This window comes from Tachysurus vachellii, chromosome 14 (assembly GCF_030014155.1).
Source record: "Tachysurus vachellii isolate PV-2020 chromosome 14, HZAU_Pvac_v1, whole genome shotgun sequence".
NCBI classification, from domain to species: Eukaryota; Metazoa; Chordata; class Actinopteri; order Siluriformes; family Bagridae; genus Tachysurus; species Tachysurus vachellii.
In genome coordinates this window covers 15080387-15096456 of record NC_083473.1, presented here as the reverse complement: position 1 = coordinate 15096456, position 16070 = coordinate 15080387, and the positions used below count along the sequence as shown (strand labels likewise).

At 37.5% G+C, this 16070-nt stretch overlaps 2 protein-coding genes across 3 annotated transcripts in view; one reads left to right on the top strand and one right to left on the bottom strand.

Annotated features, from left to right (window-relative positions):
* tln2b (talin 2b) overlaps nt 1-5363 on the bottom strand; it is a 113160-nt gene extending 107797 nt beyond the window's left edge. Inside the window, exon 1 of one of the 2 annotated variants that reach the window (XM_060886306.1) lies at nt 5272-5363. The gene's annotated coding sequence lies outside the window, so the exon portion shown is untranslated. The remainder of the gene's footprint in view (nt 1-5271) is intronic. The other variant, XM_060886307.1, reaches the window with a different exon arrangement.
* A 4394-nt stretch (nt 5364-9757) lies between these two features.
* c2cd4a (C2 calcium dependent domain containing 4A) lies at nt 9758-11503 on the top strand. Its single transcript, XM_060887385.1, has 2 exons — nt 9758-9886; nt 10011-11503. The coding sequence occupies exons 1-2, from the start codon at nt 9875-9877 to the stop codon at nt 11391-11393; spliced, it is 1395 nt and encodes a 464-aa protein (XP_060743368.1). The 5' UTR covers nt 9758-9874; the 3' UTR covers nt 11394-11503.
* Nucleotides 11504-16070: the final 4567 nt, after the last annotated feature.

Sequence of the window (16070 nt, the reverse complement as noted above, 5' to 3'; positions counted from 1 at the left end):
CCTCTATTATCGCAGGAGGTTATGAGTTTGAATCCTGACAAATCCACAGCCACCGCCATCATGCTGGAGACCAAAAGAGCACAATTACCTCTGCTCTCTAGGTAGGAAGGTTGTTATTAATCACCAGTCAACTAGAACAATGCTAGTTAATTATGGAATGAATAAAGCAGTTAAATATCTCCTTCTAGCATGTACAGCCATCCTGTGGAACAGCAGGTCACAAAGATGACTCAGACTGATATGCATTGTAAAATAGGGGAGAAATAGAGGTGTGTGTATATGTATATTATATATATATATATATATATATATAGCAGCTCCAACAAAAAGGAGTAATTGGTCATTATTATTAAACAAATATAATAAAATAAAGATTTACTGGATTACATACAGTGGAGTCAATATCTCATGTTGTTAAACGAAATACATCCAAACCATCTACATGATTATCCACACGGAATTTCACCATAAAATCTCAGTAGACAGCATCAGACCATCTATGAAAATGAAAGAACATAAAAAATACCTGAGAAATCTCTTTTATGGTACATGTACTACATGATGATCTAACGCAAAAAGACTTCCAGTATGATCATGCCAGAAATCACACACAAAAACAAAAGAAATATTCCACTCATGCAAGAAAAGATTAGTGTTTCGAGTACCGTTTGCCTTTACTCTACACTGTAATGATTTACATTTGCACCATCCAGGGTCACCCAGAAGAGAATGGCTTCCCATTTTGAGTCTGGTTCCTCTCAAAGTTTATTCTGTGTGTTCTCTCAGTCAGTCTTTTTTTTTAGTCACCTGTATTTTAAATATTAAGCATATGGTAGTAAAAATGTAAAACAATTACATCTAAAATGGGTAAGAGGTTTTATTTATGGACAGTTGTTTATATTTGTAGGTACTTTAGGCCATCTCAATCTTTTTGGACACAGTACACTTGGGATGGTTAGGTGGAAAGGAACAAGGCCCATCAATGTTTTCAGTGCAATTGTGATTCAATTCACATGCAGTAGAGGGCTCAGCCTTCCAAACTGCCCGGCTAAAAGGAGAAAGTCCTACAGGACACAGCTACGAAAACAATACTGACAGCAAACAAGATGAGGTAAAAGATTGTGCCGAGTGACTGACATTGCCAGTTTGCTACTCTGCAATTTAAAAAAAAAAAAAAAAAATGTAAGTACATCTTGTATCCCAGTGCATGCAGTTATAGTCTTGTAAATCAAGACATGAGGGAAATGCTTTTATAAAGACTACATACAAAAAAAAGATGAATTCCACATTCCAATCATTGAAATGTTTACTAGACTGCCTTGCATGAACATAACTTATTCTATCTAAAGCCTTAATACCACGCCATAATCCTGTCATTTTCATAATAGCCTCTTTAACCGGATGTTTGTGATCAAGCCAAATCAATAGACCAGTCATTTACCAAGCCTGATTTTAGGGGGTTAAAATAAGGGGTATGCTGAAATTACTTACAATAAACCTTATCAGATTGCTTCATCCCAGCTTTATCAAGGCTTCAAACAGACAGCAAGTGTCCAGTAAGTGTATATTAGTCCTGTGTGTTTTGACTTTCATTTTCATTCAATCTCAGAAATTAAATCCTTCAAAAAGCTCTTCATAAAACTGATAACAAGAACAACAACTTGGTGCCCAAATCAGCCTCCTCCAAATATCAGCTGCCCACTGATTTACTGAACTTTAAGTAAATTACCAGTGTGATTTTTTTCTCCACAAGGCCACTTTTTTCCAGCTGCCATCTTAGTCTTAGAGCTTTGGAGTACAAATACAAATGCAACAAAAACAAAAAATAATAAGAAGATATCAAATGTCAGATTCACACACCAACAGAATGAAGGAAATTCATCTATTTAATAAACTGTTTTAAGGATTTTGAAATATCTGTCCATCTTTCTATCCATTTTGTTAATTTTTAAGGTTTTTCCTCTGATTGAACCATAAGTAGGGTCATTAATGGACTATTAGACAGCATTTAAACATGCTAATGAAGTTACAAATGAAACACTACTTGAATCTATCTGAGGTCTTACATCATTGAACTTTAAGAAGTTCATGAGAGTAAACCAAAAACTTTGTAATCATTCATGACTTCATCAGGCGTTGGACAGCTGTGGTAGAGAACCTCATGATTTCATGCAAGTGAGAGTGAGAGAGAGTAACGACGCACTGCATTGGCCCGGAGCCAACAATGATATCTGCACAGCAATGGAAAGACTCCAAAATACTACATCTATCTTATTGAATACTCTTTCAAAATAGAGCATTTTTTGTCTTGCATTACAATCAGGAAAACAAATGCTGTTATGTTCTCTTATGTGCTCTTATGTGGTGTAGAATGTCACTGGAATGATGAGATTTTATCAGCACCTTTGTAGAGGCAAGAGCCATATCCCAGCCTGAGATACTTGCTGTGCAGAGAACTAATAATAGCCATGTATAAGGAAGCGAGAGAGCTGGTGTTAGCAAAAGTTGCAAGACTAAGAGCAAGGGAACGTGGCCACCACAAATTGACTAACGATAACCTACGCAATTTTCATACATAGACTCATAAAGGTTTCCCTACTATGGTTGAGTGTGATTGCATCCTTATTAATGTCTACCACTCATTTACCACAAACTCATAATGCAGCATGCCTAAGAAAAGAGGGGTTTCTTATTGCACCATGCTGTCTTATTTATTTATTATAACTAACACTACTCACACAATCCCAGTTACGCTCCTCAATCACAACTCTCTTCACTTCCACAAATTCATATTCCTCACATCTATTAGCCTGTAACACAATGAGCCAGGCACAAAATACACTAAGCCTATGATTGTCTTTAGTCTTTTTCAGGAGGGGGGAAAATAGTGAACAGCATTTAGATCACAGGCTTGACCTCATATAACTGCCAGAAAGCCCATTGCACAGCAGTATTAAACATCCGTCTCTTCCTGTCATACAGCATGACTGGCTTCCTGCCCACTGCCCACATTACCTACTACACCCCATACAGCACTAATATTCAGGGTATTGAAGAAATAAAGCATAGTGGCAAGACCTCCAGTGTTAAATTATATTAATTCACACTAAGCTACCCTTTTAAAAATGTACATTGTGGATAGTCATTCCACATTGTGGATAAATGCATTCAATCTGCTTAGTGAGAAGAAACTACTGAGTGTATTATAGGAATGAGGTACAACAGCAATCTGGTTGGAGGCCAATACGTGGATACGACTTTCTGTTAAATCATTGAACCAGTATCTCCCCCCACCATTTTCAATGCAATACCATTTTGCCAACACTCACTTTTGATGTGATCTAATACAGAACAGGTTCTCTACCAGCAGTCCTGCACATTTCAGTGTTCTCTCTGTTAACATACCCACTTAAATACAGGAAAGGCTGTTTAATAGAATATTAGTTAAAGCAGCGTTGTTTCAGCAGGGAAAACTCTAGGACTACGACTGATAACCTGTACAATATATTCACCCTCATATCAGCTAAGCCAACAATCTACAATCTTCTACTATGCAAATCATCCCAGATAGGGCAGTGGCTTGCTTCAAGTCTGTCTGCCCTCCATGTGCATAATGTCTGTCAAAAAAAACAAAAAAAAAAAACACAATTCACACTTGTTCAAAATGAGGAATGTCTCAGAAAATGTCAAACCCCATACGAAACCGGTGCAGTATTGTAGGTCAGTATCAGTCCTGATATTCCTACACAGCATCAGAAAGCGACATATATACAAACCCTATAACAAATGAGGAGTCATCCTAACCTGCTTACATTTACATCCTATAAACCATGTCAGTGTGGGGCAAAACAGGACCCGAAAGAAAAGAACATTGACGAGGACATGTCTCGAAATGTTTTAGCATCCTCCTGCTTTCATGGGTGACAAAACATTTAGCCACGCTGACCCTTTCCAAAAAAATAATAAGACTGGACAACCCTGAGAAAAAAAATGATGACTTTATCGGTTAGGCCTCATCCTCAATGTCGACGTCTTGAGGTTAAGGTGACTGACTCTGCTTACAGAGGGGTGTGGCACTTTTTCAGCTACATGAGGGACTAAAAGAGCTGCACGTCGTCTTCAAGGACAACTTGATTCAATCTACTTTCTTTCTTAGATGATGATTCTTATTATTAAGGTGACCATGTTCTGCCTGAATGAGTATTTAATTACCTAGACAAGTACATAGGCTTCTCTCTTTTTACCAGACACAGTGTACTGTTATATGTGCATATCCTGCAAGACACGAGCACCATGGTTTTGTGTGTGTGTGTGTGTGTGTGTGTGTGTGTGTGTGTCATTCGATATTGCAGTAAAGCAGCTGGGAAGTCATGGAGAGAAACACAGGCTGAAATCGGGATCACATCAGATTCAGTTATGATTAAACTATGATTAAACATCTTATTTCCAGCTCTCCATGATGAACGCTAGCTGATTTAAATCCACCAATATCCTGAACGCACAGTCGATCGACCACTAAACTCTGGATCATTTCACAAATCAGCCTCAATCTTCACGACATCAGTTTCTCTGCATTTCCACACGAGATTAATCAAACGGATTAGACTGTAAATCATATCCGCCGATGTGTTACACAGTTTCAAGAGTGTCCTCGATAGAACAGATAAATGCTGGGAAACGTGTCAATGTTGCATCGATCGGATACAAGATAGCGTTAATATGGCGTCGTCAAATTTCGCCCTTTAGCTGTGACCCCCATCGAGTGGGAAAAAACGCCACGGCGGCTCAAGTCGTTCAAACCGAGTTCATCTCATGTTCCCGACATGAACAAGCGGTGTCATGTAGGAGAAACCAGCGTTAAAGCCGGACGTCTGCGTGCTCGATTTGGATGTTGACTTATCATTAAACACATATGAAGCCTTGGAAATGTTGGCGAAGCCTCAAACGCACCAGGTTCAATCAGAAAAACATGCATTAAACCGGCACGCGCTGTTTGGGGCGCACAAAAGGATACTTCCATCTTGTATGCACGTCCAGATTCGTTACACACACACACACACACTCCACCGAACCAGAAGTAATGAACCACATTTCGTATTTAGACTAAACACGCTTGCTGAGATCTGACGCCCATTCATACTCCACCACCATCACACGCTGGATCACTACTGTTCACACTGCATGCTCAACACTGCATCTAGCATTTTCTTTCCTGTTGAAAATATAAAGAGCGTTGCATTGAAGGAAGAAGCAGATGAAGAATATTCCTACCTGAAATCCAGCAGCGTGGTGCATGAGAGAGGAGCTGGTGTGGAGAGGCAGCAGGCTGTGGGTTACTCCAGTCTCTGTACACTAGAGCTCCGCCCTGCTTATTAAGCTCCCTCATCCAAATCAAACACTACTAATAGAAGGCGAGAGAAACAGGCAGTCGATCACCAGCCAAATCACATCTCATTCACCGCCGAACTCACTCAGTATACTTTATTTATATGTGAATTGTGTGGATTTCATTAAAGTGGGTTTAAGTGGGTTTAAGCTTGCACATGCACAGCCTTATTTCACTCTTAAAGGTATATGAACTGTGCATTTCCTTGTCAAATTGGATATCTGGGAAATGAAAACTGAAATACCTTGCTTTACACTGTTATAAACTTTACTTTTGTGACAAAACCAGTGACAAAAAGACTTTCCGTAGAGCATTCACACACTACAAACAAATTACTGTAGAGATGCCAGTCATGCCAGAGATGCACAAGTCTTTGGCCTGATGGAGGAAACCATAGTACACAGAGGAAAACCCCAGGCATGGGGAGAGCATGCAAACTCAGTTAACGCAGTGCAGAAATTGACCCCCAACCCCCAGAAGTGCCAGGTATGCTGATTTTCACTGGAACAAGCCCCTTTAACCTTCTCTTCTCTAGGGCTGCTGTTTCAAAATATCTTCTATACAAGCTGATCAATCAGATCATGCGTTTCAGCAATGTTCACAATTCCAGACGTTCCCAAGAACTAGGATGGAAATATAGGACAGCAATATTTCATAAGGGTCAGTTACGTACCACACATGGAATTTAATGGTATGTAAATCTTTTCAGGTAAATCATACATTTTAAAGGTAAGAAAGATACAGTTTACTACCTTCTTTACTGAGGTTAGATAGCTGTCATACAAAACAAGCAAAACTACCTCCTGCTGTTTGGTCTGAACTATATACTAATTCCGTCATAGGCAAGTAAAATCTTAAAACAAAAGTATAATGACATCTGTCTGGATGATTGAATGTGACTAGCTGTGCCTCTTTTTTCTTTTCTTTTCTTTTCATTACTGATATATAGAAACATCAAACATTTTATAGCAGTTACAGTCTGCCTACGCTACAGAGCATAAAAGCGCTCTTCAGTTTTCCTCCCTTCTCCAAAACAAATTTCTGAGAAACATGAGCTTTTTTCTGTCAACCTTGGCAGGTTTAAATGCAAAGACAGTCTCACTTCTTGTGCAACTGTAACTGAGAGCAATATAGTAGATATAATAGTAGATATCATGCCTGTGTACATCATGAATATGCACTATGATAATGAGCCATAAAAACAACAACAAATACATGTGTATACACACTGGACTCTATTAGTTGCTAAAGGAAAAGTGTAATTCAGCATCATTTGCATGTATCACTGAGTAGTACATTATAGATGCAAGGCACCTCATGGACCTTGCTTTGTATTCATTCATATTTAGCAAGTGAAATTATTTCCCGTGCCCTCAAGTAAGTGTGGATTGCTGTAGAAACGTTTTATTGATGACACTGTGTCCTTGTCGGTCAATAAGCTGTAACCACATTTTTCCACTCTAGCAATCAATGACTGAAGAAAAAAAAATAGTTGAAATTATTGGAGTAATAGCCATCTGTATGATGTATTGGGTATACGTGATGCTAAATATGGTTAACTTGCTTTACAACAATAATATGCAATATGCAGGTTTATGTAACCTATCTTTCAGCACTATCATAAAAAAAAGATACAATTTAAAAAAAAAAAAGAAAAAAGATTTTAGGATATTATACTTTACGTTCTGATCATTATACTCTTGGAAAAGGATTCTTTAATGTTTCGTCTATATTTGAACGTTTTTAGTTTCTTAGTGCTAATAGTGTTCTACTTTCTGCTAGGGAAATTTCACACAGACCAAGTGCCTAACAACAAATGTAAAAGTAACTTACCACAGGGGCACCACAGCAATACAGCTCCTATGCCCTTGCTTCAATACTGAGCTCAGGTTGAGGTATCACAGGAAAAGTGAGATGCCATACATATATATATATATATGTATATATATATATATATATATATATATATATATATATATATATATATATATATATATATATAACCTCCCCAACAGAGTTTTTAGACTGATAGTGTTCTTAGACCGTGACCCTGTGAACTAATATCAGGATGTATTCACGGATAAAGATTCATTGCATTTGTACATTTCTGATAAGGGTGTCTGCCAAATGCCATAAATGTAAACCTAAACAGAACAGAAGTACTAATCAAACTGGTCTTTCTCATCATCTGTCTCGATTTTGCTGCCAAAAGCCTCAACAAAGACAGGGCTAAGGTGATAATGCCACATACAGTATGCATGTAGAGTATACTACTGTGGCATATAGGCTTACTTACCTGGAAGATAAGATTAAAAACTACATTCAAAGTAGTGACTCTAAAAAGGTTTGTGTCCCCAACTGTCTACTCTACATGTATAACATTCTACTGCCATCTAGTGCTCATGTTGAAAAAGCCCACATAAACACATAGGCCTTTATTTATCTTTCATTAGTTAGATGGCAGTATCAACTGTATTTTTAAATCTGGGGAAGAGCAAGGGCCAGTTTAGAGGTCAAGATAAAAGATAGATATTTTCTAACTGCATTGGTTCTATTTCCAAAGCGTATTAACAATTTTGGGGCACCACTGTAGTGCAGTCAGTAATGTTGCCACATGCTCCAGTGTCCCCAATTTAACCACTACAAAACTGACCAGTATAAATGATTTACTGATGAAAGAATGAAAGAATGAATTAATGAATAAATGAATGAATGAGTCAGTGATTTAATCCAGATAAACTCTGACCAGGGTAAACAGCATCATCCTGCTGAAAAATCCAGTTTTTACTGACCAGCTACCAGCTGCTCGATAATGTTGTATGTTGTATTGTATTGTCTATAATATAGTATTAGTGGTAATTAATACTATATTGTAGACAAGCCATTTAAAAAGGAAAGAATATAACATAACTCTATGATAGAAAATGTGAAACATTTAGTAATCAGTTTAAGTAACTTGCCAGATGGTGAAAGATGGTCTACTAGCCTGGCAGCTTGTAGCTGGTCAGACTGAACTGGATTTATCATTATTCTGCATGTAAAAGCTCCTTTATCCTCAGCAGCCCTTAATCCTCACATGCTATACAACCCAAAACAATAAATTAAAAAATAAAACACTGATAGCAGCCATTCTGCTGATTAAAAAAAATCCATAAGTGTCTTCAGTAACAAAAACATTTCTAAGAACAAGTTAAAAAAGATATTTTTTCCATTATTTTCATGTTTTTTAATCTCTATAGACCAACTGTCTAATGATGTAGTTTCCCAGAGAGTTGCTGAGATACTGCACTTGAACTCTGAACCAAAGCTGAAAAATTAAATGAATTGATGAGATGTGAATCCCATAATTGAAACAACAATACATTAAACTCTCTTATTGCACCTTTAAAGGGGCATTAGTAAAATGTTTAAAGACCAATATAAACTGCAATATCCTATAAATGTAATGGTTAATTTTATTTCAATCCCTATTACATTTAGTGCATTAACATGCTAAATTAAACTGTAATACTGTATATAGTACAAAGGGACAGTATTTTTTCTACCACAAGAGGGTATACCTGAGAGTGGGATTGGTGGCTGCACTTTCACATCATGTTCACAGAATTCCCAGAATGTTCTAGTATCCTGAGTAATCAATATTGGTTTATTAAAAGGCCAAATGTTTTTATGGAGCTTGGTTCTCCTTATCACTAATTCTCATGACTACAATGCTTGAAAGCACTGCTATGTAACCACTTACAATGTACCATGGCATGAACAGAACAGAACAGAACACTTACAGAATACACTGTTTTATCTTTTGCTAGTTGTTATCTGCTGTGTTTGCACACTTTTATATACTTATCTTTTTTGCAAATTTCTTTGTCTCTGAATACTCTGTTTGAGATACATATGTCCAGGAATACAATATGATGTAGATCATCAGGAATAACTGTAATAATTTGAATTATGTAATATATGCCGTATTTATCTGTAATACAGGATTAGGATGGACTAAACATATTGTGCCTTATGTACTAATTATGTAAGTATGTAAGGTCAGTTAACCGCTATCCAATCAGTTACATTTTCTTGTCTGACAAGCAGCCTTAGGTTCTCTTTAAAGAATGGAAAATTAAACATACTAACACACAGGTGGATTTTATCAGACTGTTTCATTACCCTCTAAAGCAATTTGCTTATCATGCTAGCTTTACTTTTCCAAGCTTGGAGTTTAGAGTATATTATGTGTGTTCCTATGGGAACTGTAGCCAGTGTCAGCAGGCGAAGTGTGCCTGAGCTGCTGGAGGTGTGCACGTGGAGCCCGAAACTCCACCCACTGTCCAGTGCTGCAGTATAAGTAGCCAAGAGCGTTTCATGCATCACAGAAATGCCACTCTGAGACGAGACAGAAAGTCTGCTGGCCAGAAAACTACATCTGTCACCAGGAAGCCTCACTTCAATGTGGCAAGCAAGATACTGAACAAATCTACTGAGCTACAGCACATGACTTCTATGGTAAGCAAAATTTATGTCATTTGTGATCTCTTACATTTGCCTTTTTGTTTATTAACAATTGAGAAACTTACCGTTTATGTCAATTCTAACTATTAAATCTACAATCTTTCACTTGTTTTTTAAGGTTTTTAAAGTTGATCCCATGTGGGTGGTGGAGAAGATCCGTATATCAGTAGAGAAAACCAATCTGCTCCTTCTTTCCACGGAATATAGCCTTAAAATTGGAAGCATGTTTGGAGAAAAAGCTCCTGCTGAGAAAGGCAAGAAAACCACCCTGTGTCCCAACATCATCACTCCAGACACCATTCCTGAGTTCTGCATCCCACCTAAAATCTCAAGTCCACTGGAGGTCAAGGGTGTAGAGCAAGGAAAGCCAACTCCATGCATCACCATTTCTTGCAGTCAAAGTTACAGCCCAAAGAAAGAGATTTCCTTCCGAGAAACGATCAATAGTCACATAATCCAGGTCGAGAGCGTGGATGATGGACCATACAACAAATGTTGTAATGATGAGGACAACACCAATGCGGACCCCCAGAGCCAGGCTGCTCTCTCTCTGCCCCACCTGGCTAAAGCCCAGACATGCTATGGCTTCTGCACACTGCTCGAGAGCCCCCACACCAGAAGGAAGGAATCTCTGTTCCACAATGATCCCAATTCCTGTGGGATGCCATTGCTTCTACCCAGGAGCGTGTCTAATGCCTGCTCCAGATCTTCTTCAGCTCCTGTTTTCCCAGTCTCCAAATCACCTTCCTCCTTCAGTCTGAACAACTTTACCTCCAAACTGTCACGGAGGGGTTTTGGTCTGCACAGGCAGGGTACACAAGACAGTGACACCACCTCATCAGCAGAATCTTCTCCATTCAGCTCTCCTCTCCTGGCAAGATCACTACCCAAACCCTCCCTCTTCAAAACACTCAGCCACGAGAAGCTACTCTACCGCAATATCCGGAAGACTGCTGTTTCCAGGAACAACTCCCTGTCAACGGATGAAGCCAGCTCCACAGATAACAGCCCTAACGTCATGAGGAGATCATCTGAGGTACTCATAGAGCCTCTTTCATCCAGCTTTGGCCTTGCACCTCCTGCCATCTTCCCCTTGGACTTGGTTCTGCACAGAGAACGTGTTATGAAGGAAAGCCTGGTGCCGATAGGAAGGGATGGAACCCTACGCCTTTCAGCAGAGTACTGCCCCGAGAACCAGAGACTCAGGGTGCGACTCATCAGCGCTGAGGGGCTGTACTCTCTCTCTGTGGACCCTAAAAGCATAAACTGCAGTATCAGTCTTTCCCTAATGCCTGGGAAATTCCAGAAACAGCGCAGCACTGTCATCAGGAAGAGCCGTAATCCAATCTTCAATGAGGACTTTTTCTTTGATGGCATAAGTGAAGAGGACCTCAGCCATTGGTCACTGAGGTTTAAAGTAGTCAACAAAATGTCCACCATGAAAAGAGACTATATTTTGGGCAGTTGTGATATTGCTCTGACTTGTATTGTCAGCTTATAAAAAGAAAAGTGAACTTAATTTCTATATTTATTTGATTTGTTAACATTCCTTATTTATATACAGTTTTATAATGCTAAAGATTTATTTCTATTAAAATATTGAAAAGCAAATTCCTTGTTTCTCTCTCTCTCACTCTTAGGAGCTCAACGGGAAAAGAGGTTCACTGAAAAAAGTGAACATTTATTCACAACTAAACCAATGTCCATGGACTGTGAATAGAAACACTGCAACCTTTAAAGCTTCTTTACAGCCTAAATCGCTTGCTTTGTTTCCATTTCTGCAAAAAAAGACGTCCTTGATCAGACTGACTCCTTAATGTAGTGAGTTACTTACTTAATTAGCATAATCATAGAAACATGCACTTATGATAAAAACTAAACAGAAACAACCAATTAAACTAATTTAACACATACACATTTGTTTGGCCACCTGCATTATCACTTCTGCACCGGTTCAGTGGTTCTGTCACTGCAGTCATTAAAGAGGTAGAGGACACTGGGGAAAGAAAAAACCCACAAAGGATTCAAAATGCCCATTGTTATTGTTTTATCTTAATAATGAATTAACCAGTTACATCGTGAAATAAAAGAGATGAATTGTTTCATTAATAAGACTAGTATGACAAATATGTTATTTTCAGAGCCTTAATCCTGATTGACTTTGTTTCTGACTGACTTTGTTCTTGATGGAGAAAGACATGTAAAATATAATCATTCAAAATTTAATAATTCATAAGAGTCATCTCAAACCAAATCCATATAAATCAATATAAGCTCTGATAAAAACACTGTATAATTCCTTGTAGCTGGTATATTGTCATCATGGGTAAAATACATAAATGTATAATTAATCACATTGTTTTTAAAACTACACTATATTATAACATTTCCCGGTGAAATAGACACACTCACTGTCAACATAAAAAAGTACTTTATTTACTTATTTTAATTGCTTTTTACACTTAAACAATGCTTTTAGAAAAAGAAATGAGAAAAAGGGAAAGTTATGTATGTCATGCGGACGGGGAGAGGGTTACTGATAAATTTTCTTTCCTCAATGAGTCGATTGAGAAAGTATAACCTTCTCTAATTTCCTGTAAGTCTGTTGTTTCCTGCTGACCTTTGCAGGGATTAAAAATACCTGGAGTAACCTGAAACCTGAAGCTGATTAAAGAAGGTGGTTGATTTTCAGAAAAAAACAAACAAAAACTATTCAATTTATTCTGCTCAAGGTCTTCTCTTACTTATTCACATGAGAAATGATAAAACTGACCTCATATTGAAAAAAAAAATCCCAGGCAATAGCATGGGCTAATGAAGCTTGCTGGTTAAGATGCATGCATTCATGCTTACTTCCTCCAACTGTGTCCATGGTAATGACTCTCTACATACGTAGTCTCTCCTCAAGTAATGAAGGCCGGACTAATCATGTAAGCTACAATTGCAGTACTTCAAATACTCATCCATTTATGGATTTACACGTAGCTTCTAGTCACTGCAAACATGTGCACATTGGTCACATTTCTCTGAAAAAGCACATGGATTAATCATGAGTGTCCTCCACACTGGCACATTTATACATGTTGCGAATAAAGAGCAAAAGTTAATACCAAAACAGCTAACCGTGTGTATGTAAGGTTTTCGCTGTTTTGTAAATGATGCTAGGAATATTCATATGTAGGTCACAATGCCCTTTTGAAATGAATGGAATAGAATAGAAGAGCCTTTTTAATATATGCATGAAATGCTATATTCTAAAGAGCTTGGCAGATGCTCACTAAATTCTTCATTTTATGGTTTGATTAGTCCAATTAGATGAGAGTGAGTAATTAATTTTCCAAATGTGCTTACACTGGGCCAGGATGACCTGACAGGAAGACATAACAACAGATGACAAGCTAGATCAAATGTCAGAAGACAACATACTCAGGATTGTCCTGTGAAGAGTGTATGATGTTTGTGCTAAGGGTTTCTTTTAAAAACACGGTGGCTTAGTGGTTATCACGTTTTCTTTCATCCTTGTGTGTGTGGAGGTTGCATGTTCTCCTCATGCTTTGTAGTTTCCTCCACTTACTCTTGGTTACCTCCACTTGGTTTCTTCCCTCAGTACAAAGCCATGTGTTGTAGGCTGATTGGCATTTCTAAATTGTCTGTGTTGTGTATGATTGTGCCCTATGATGGGTTGGCACCCCTCCCTCCAGGTTCCCTACAACCCTGGGCTAGATAAATAAAAATACATACATACGGTATGTATGGAGGACGATGTATGTATCAGATTTGCCTTTCAGACTTATCTTACAAGCAATACCAACAGAAATATGCAAGGAAAATAAAATAAAATATAATGGTGATGGCCTAATTTTAGTTACATTAAAAAAAACAAATATATATATATATATATATATATATATATATATATATATATATGGATGGATGAAGATGTATGTATCTTACAAGCAATACTAAAAAGAAAATTAAAATAAAATATAAAGGTGATGGCCTTAACGAATGTTAAATAAAAAAAATAAAGTTTTCATTCATAAATAAATCCTTGGCCTTTACAGACACTGACTAAAGACAGCTAAGTAAAAGATGTTTATTAAAAGGGTGTATGCACACTATTATCTATAGAGAATCCAGTCCAGGTTCTAAGGAGACTAAAGACAGTTGCCAAGCAACTCCTTTCAACTTGGTCAGGCCTAAAGCACTGCCACGTCAGGGGCTGCACATTGAACACTGAAGCACTATGAACAGCCTTCTCGATGTACTCGCTGTTCGTTCTCTTATGCCATAAAAGATTATTTCCTCACTATTGTTTTGTTATACTTTTATTACACACTGACCACCAGTTCAAATAAGTGCATGATTTTACTGAGTTGAACTTTTGTTTCCTTTCATGTTTTTAAAATACTTTTATTTTTAATCATATTCTTCTTGAGTTGCCTCCGCCATAAGAAGGGACCTACCACAACTCTGTAAATCCACAAATACTTGAAATAAATATTACAAATGTTTTTTTCTTTCCAAGAGCTGAGAATCTTGTAAAGAAGATCCTTAGGGAGAGAAAGAGTGTGTGTGTGTGTGAGAGAGAGAGAGAGAGAGAGAGAGAGAGAGAGAGAGAGATCCTGCTACACTCAGCAGAACACATCTGTTTCTAAAAGTGCCGGTTGCTATTTTCAGTTTACAGATTTTATGGTTAAAGATTAACACAAAGGCTCTTTGGTCTTTCCTGAGATGAGCCTTGAAGCACAGGGACACGGACGATGAGTCACGCCGAGTGTGCTTGGCTTCTAAATCGGCCAAGCCACTGCAGCACAGCAGTGAAGCAGGAAATTAATCCTGTATCAGTTTGATGTAATGATTTGCCATATGATAAACGCACACCATTATTTCACAATGGTCAATTTTGTCAACAGTGATGGTCATGCTGTTGACAAAAGCGCGTGGGGAAACCTTGCCTTGAATTGTGTATGACGCACACGAGCACATGGAAATGCAGATATCTATTCAACAATAACAGAAAAAAGAGGATCGCGCTCCATGTCAGGGTGCTCTCACTATTCACCATAATCAGTGTTGGCTCAATTATCAGCGTAGGCTGCTTCTCTTTTGTTCTTTTCACACCTAGATGTGGCTAGTGATTAAGGCTAAGGGTGGTGTGATGTCTCTGTGTATTGTTGGGTCTCTGCAGAAACTGATATGAAGGTCATCTTTGTATTCAATGTTGATTCAGCTGGCTTGGTCTCTTACCAGTGGAGATTTTCAGGTAATTCCCACAGCTTGGTGCCACAGATACAAGCTCAAATAAATAACCAGATAGTCAATATACGGGTTTGGGACATCTAGAGCTTGATGGTAAATTGTTTAAGGGGATTCACCACATACTGTATACCACAGAGACACCGCCGTTTATCTGTTATGTTCTGTTCAATACTTGCCCCATTGTCCCAGGACATCATTGTATATATTAAATCTTAGATTTATTTTCAAACCTCCAATTCACCCTTTTTTCCATGAATTTTCTCCAATTCATCCTTTTTATGCAAGTGATGAAGGGATTAAGACACACTCACACTAACCTATGGTGACTTTTGGAAAAAACAAGGTTCTATTACGTTTGTAGAACATTTGTAGACGTTTGTAGAACATTCAGAGCATCATTCAAGGACCCACTTCATGTTAATACACTTATCATTAATTCTCACATCTATCTTTCTGTCATTGGTTAAAGGCTGTTAAATAATTAGCTGTCTACATGTTTGCTACAAAGACTTCATTATTTTTTAAAAAAAGAAGGAAAAATCATTTGATATCAAATAGAATTGCTTCAGTCTTTTAAACCTTCAAAACAAAAACAAAGCAAAAGACCCTAAGAGACAATGAATTTTTATTCATTGCTGAATCTACTTAATTTCATAGCATGAAGAAAAAGTCTGAAGTAATTTGCAGACATTTTTTACACATAATTATATTATATTATATTATATTATATTATATTATATTATATTATATTATATTATATTATATTATATTATATTATATTATATTATATTATATTATATTACATTATATTATATTACATTAAACTATAAGAAATGACAGGCTGTCAGTAAGCTGTGTTAGGAGTATTAACATGTAAGTAAAAGGTCCTACTGTAACTTTGACCTTGGCCCACTTT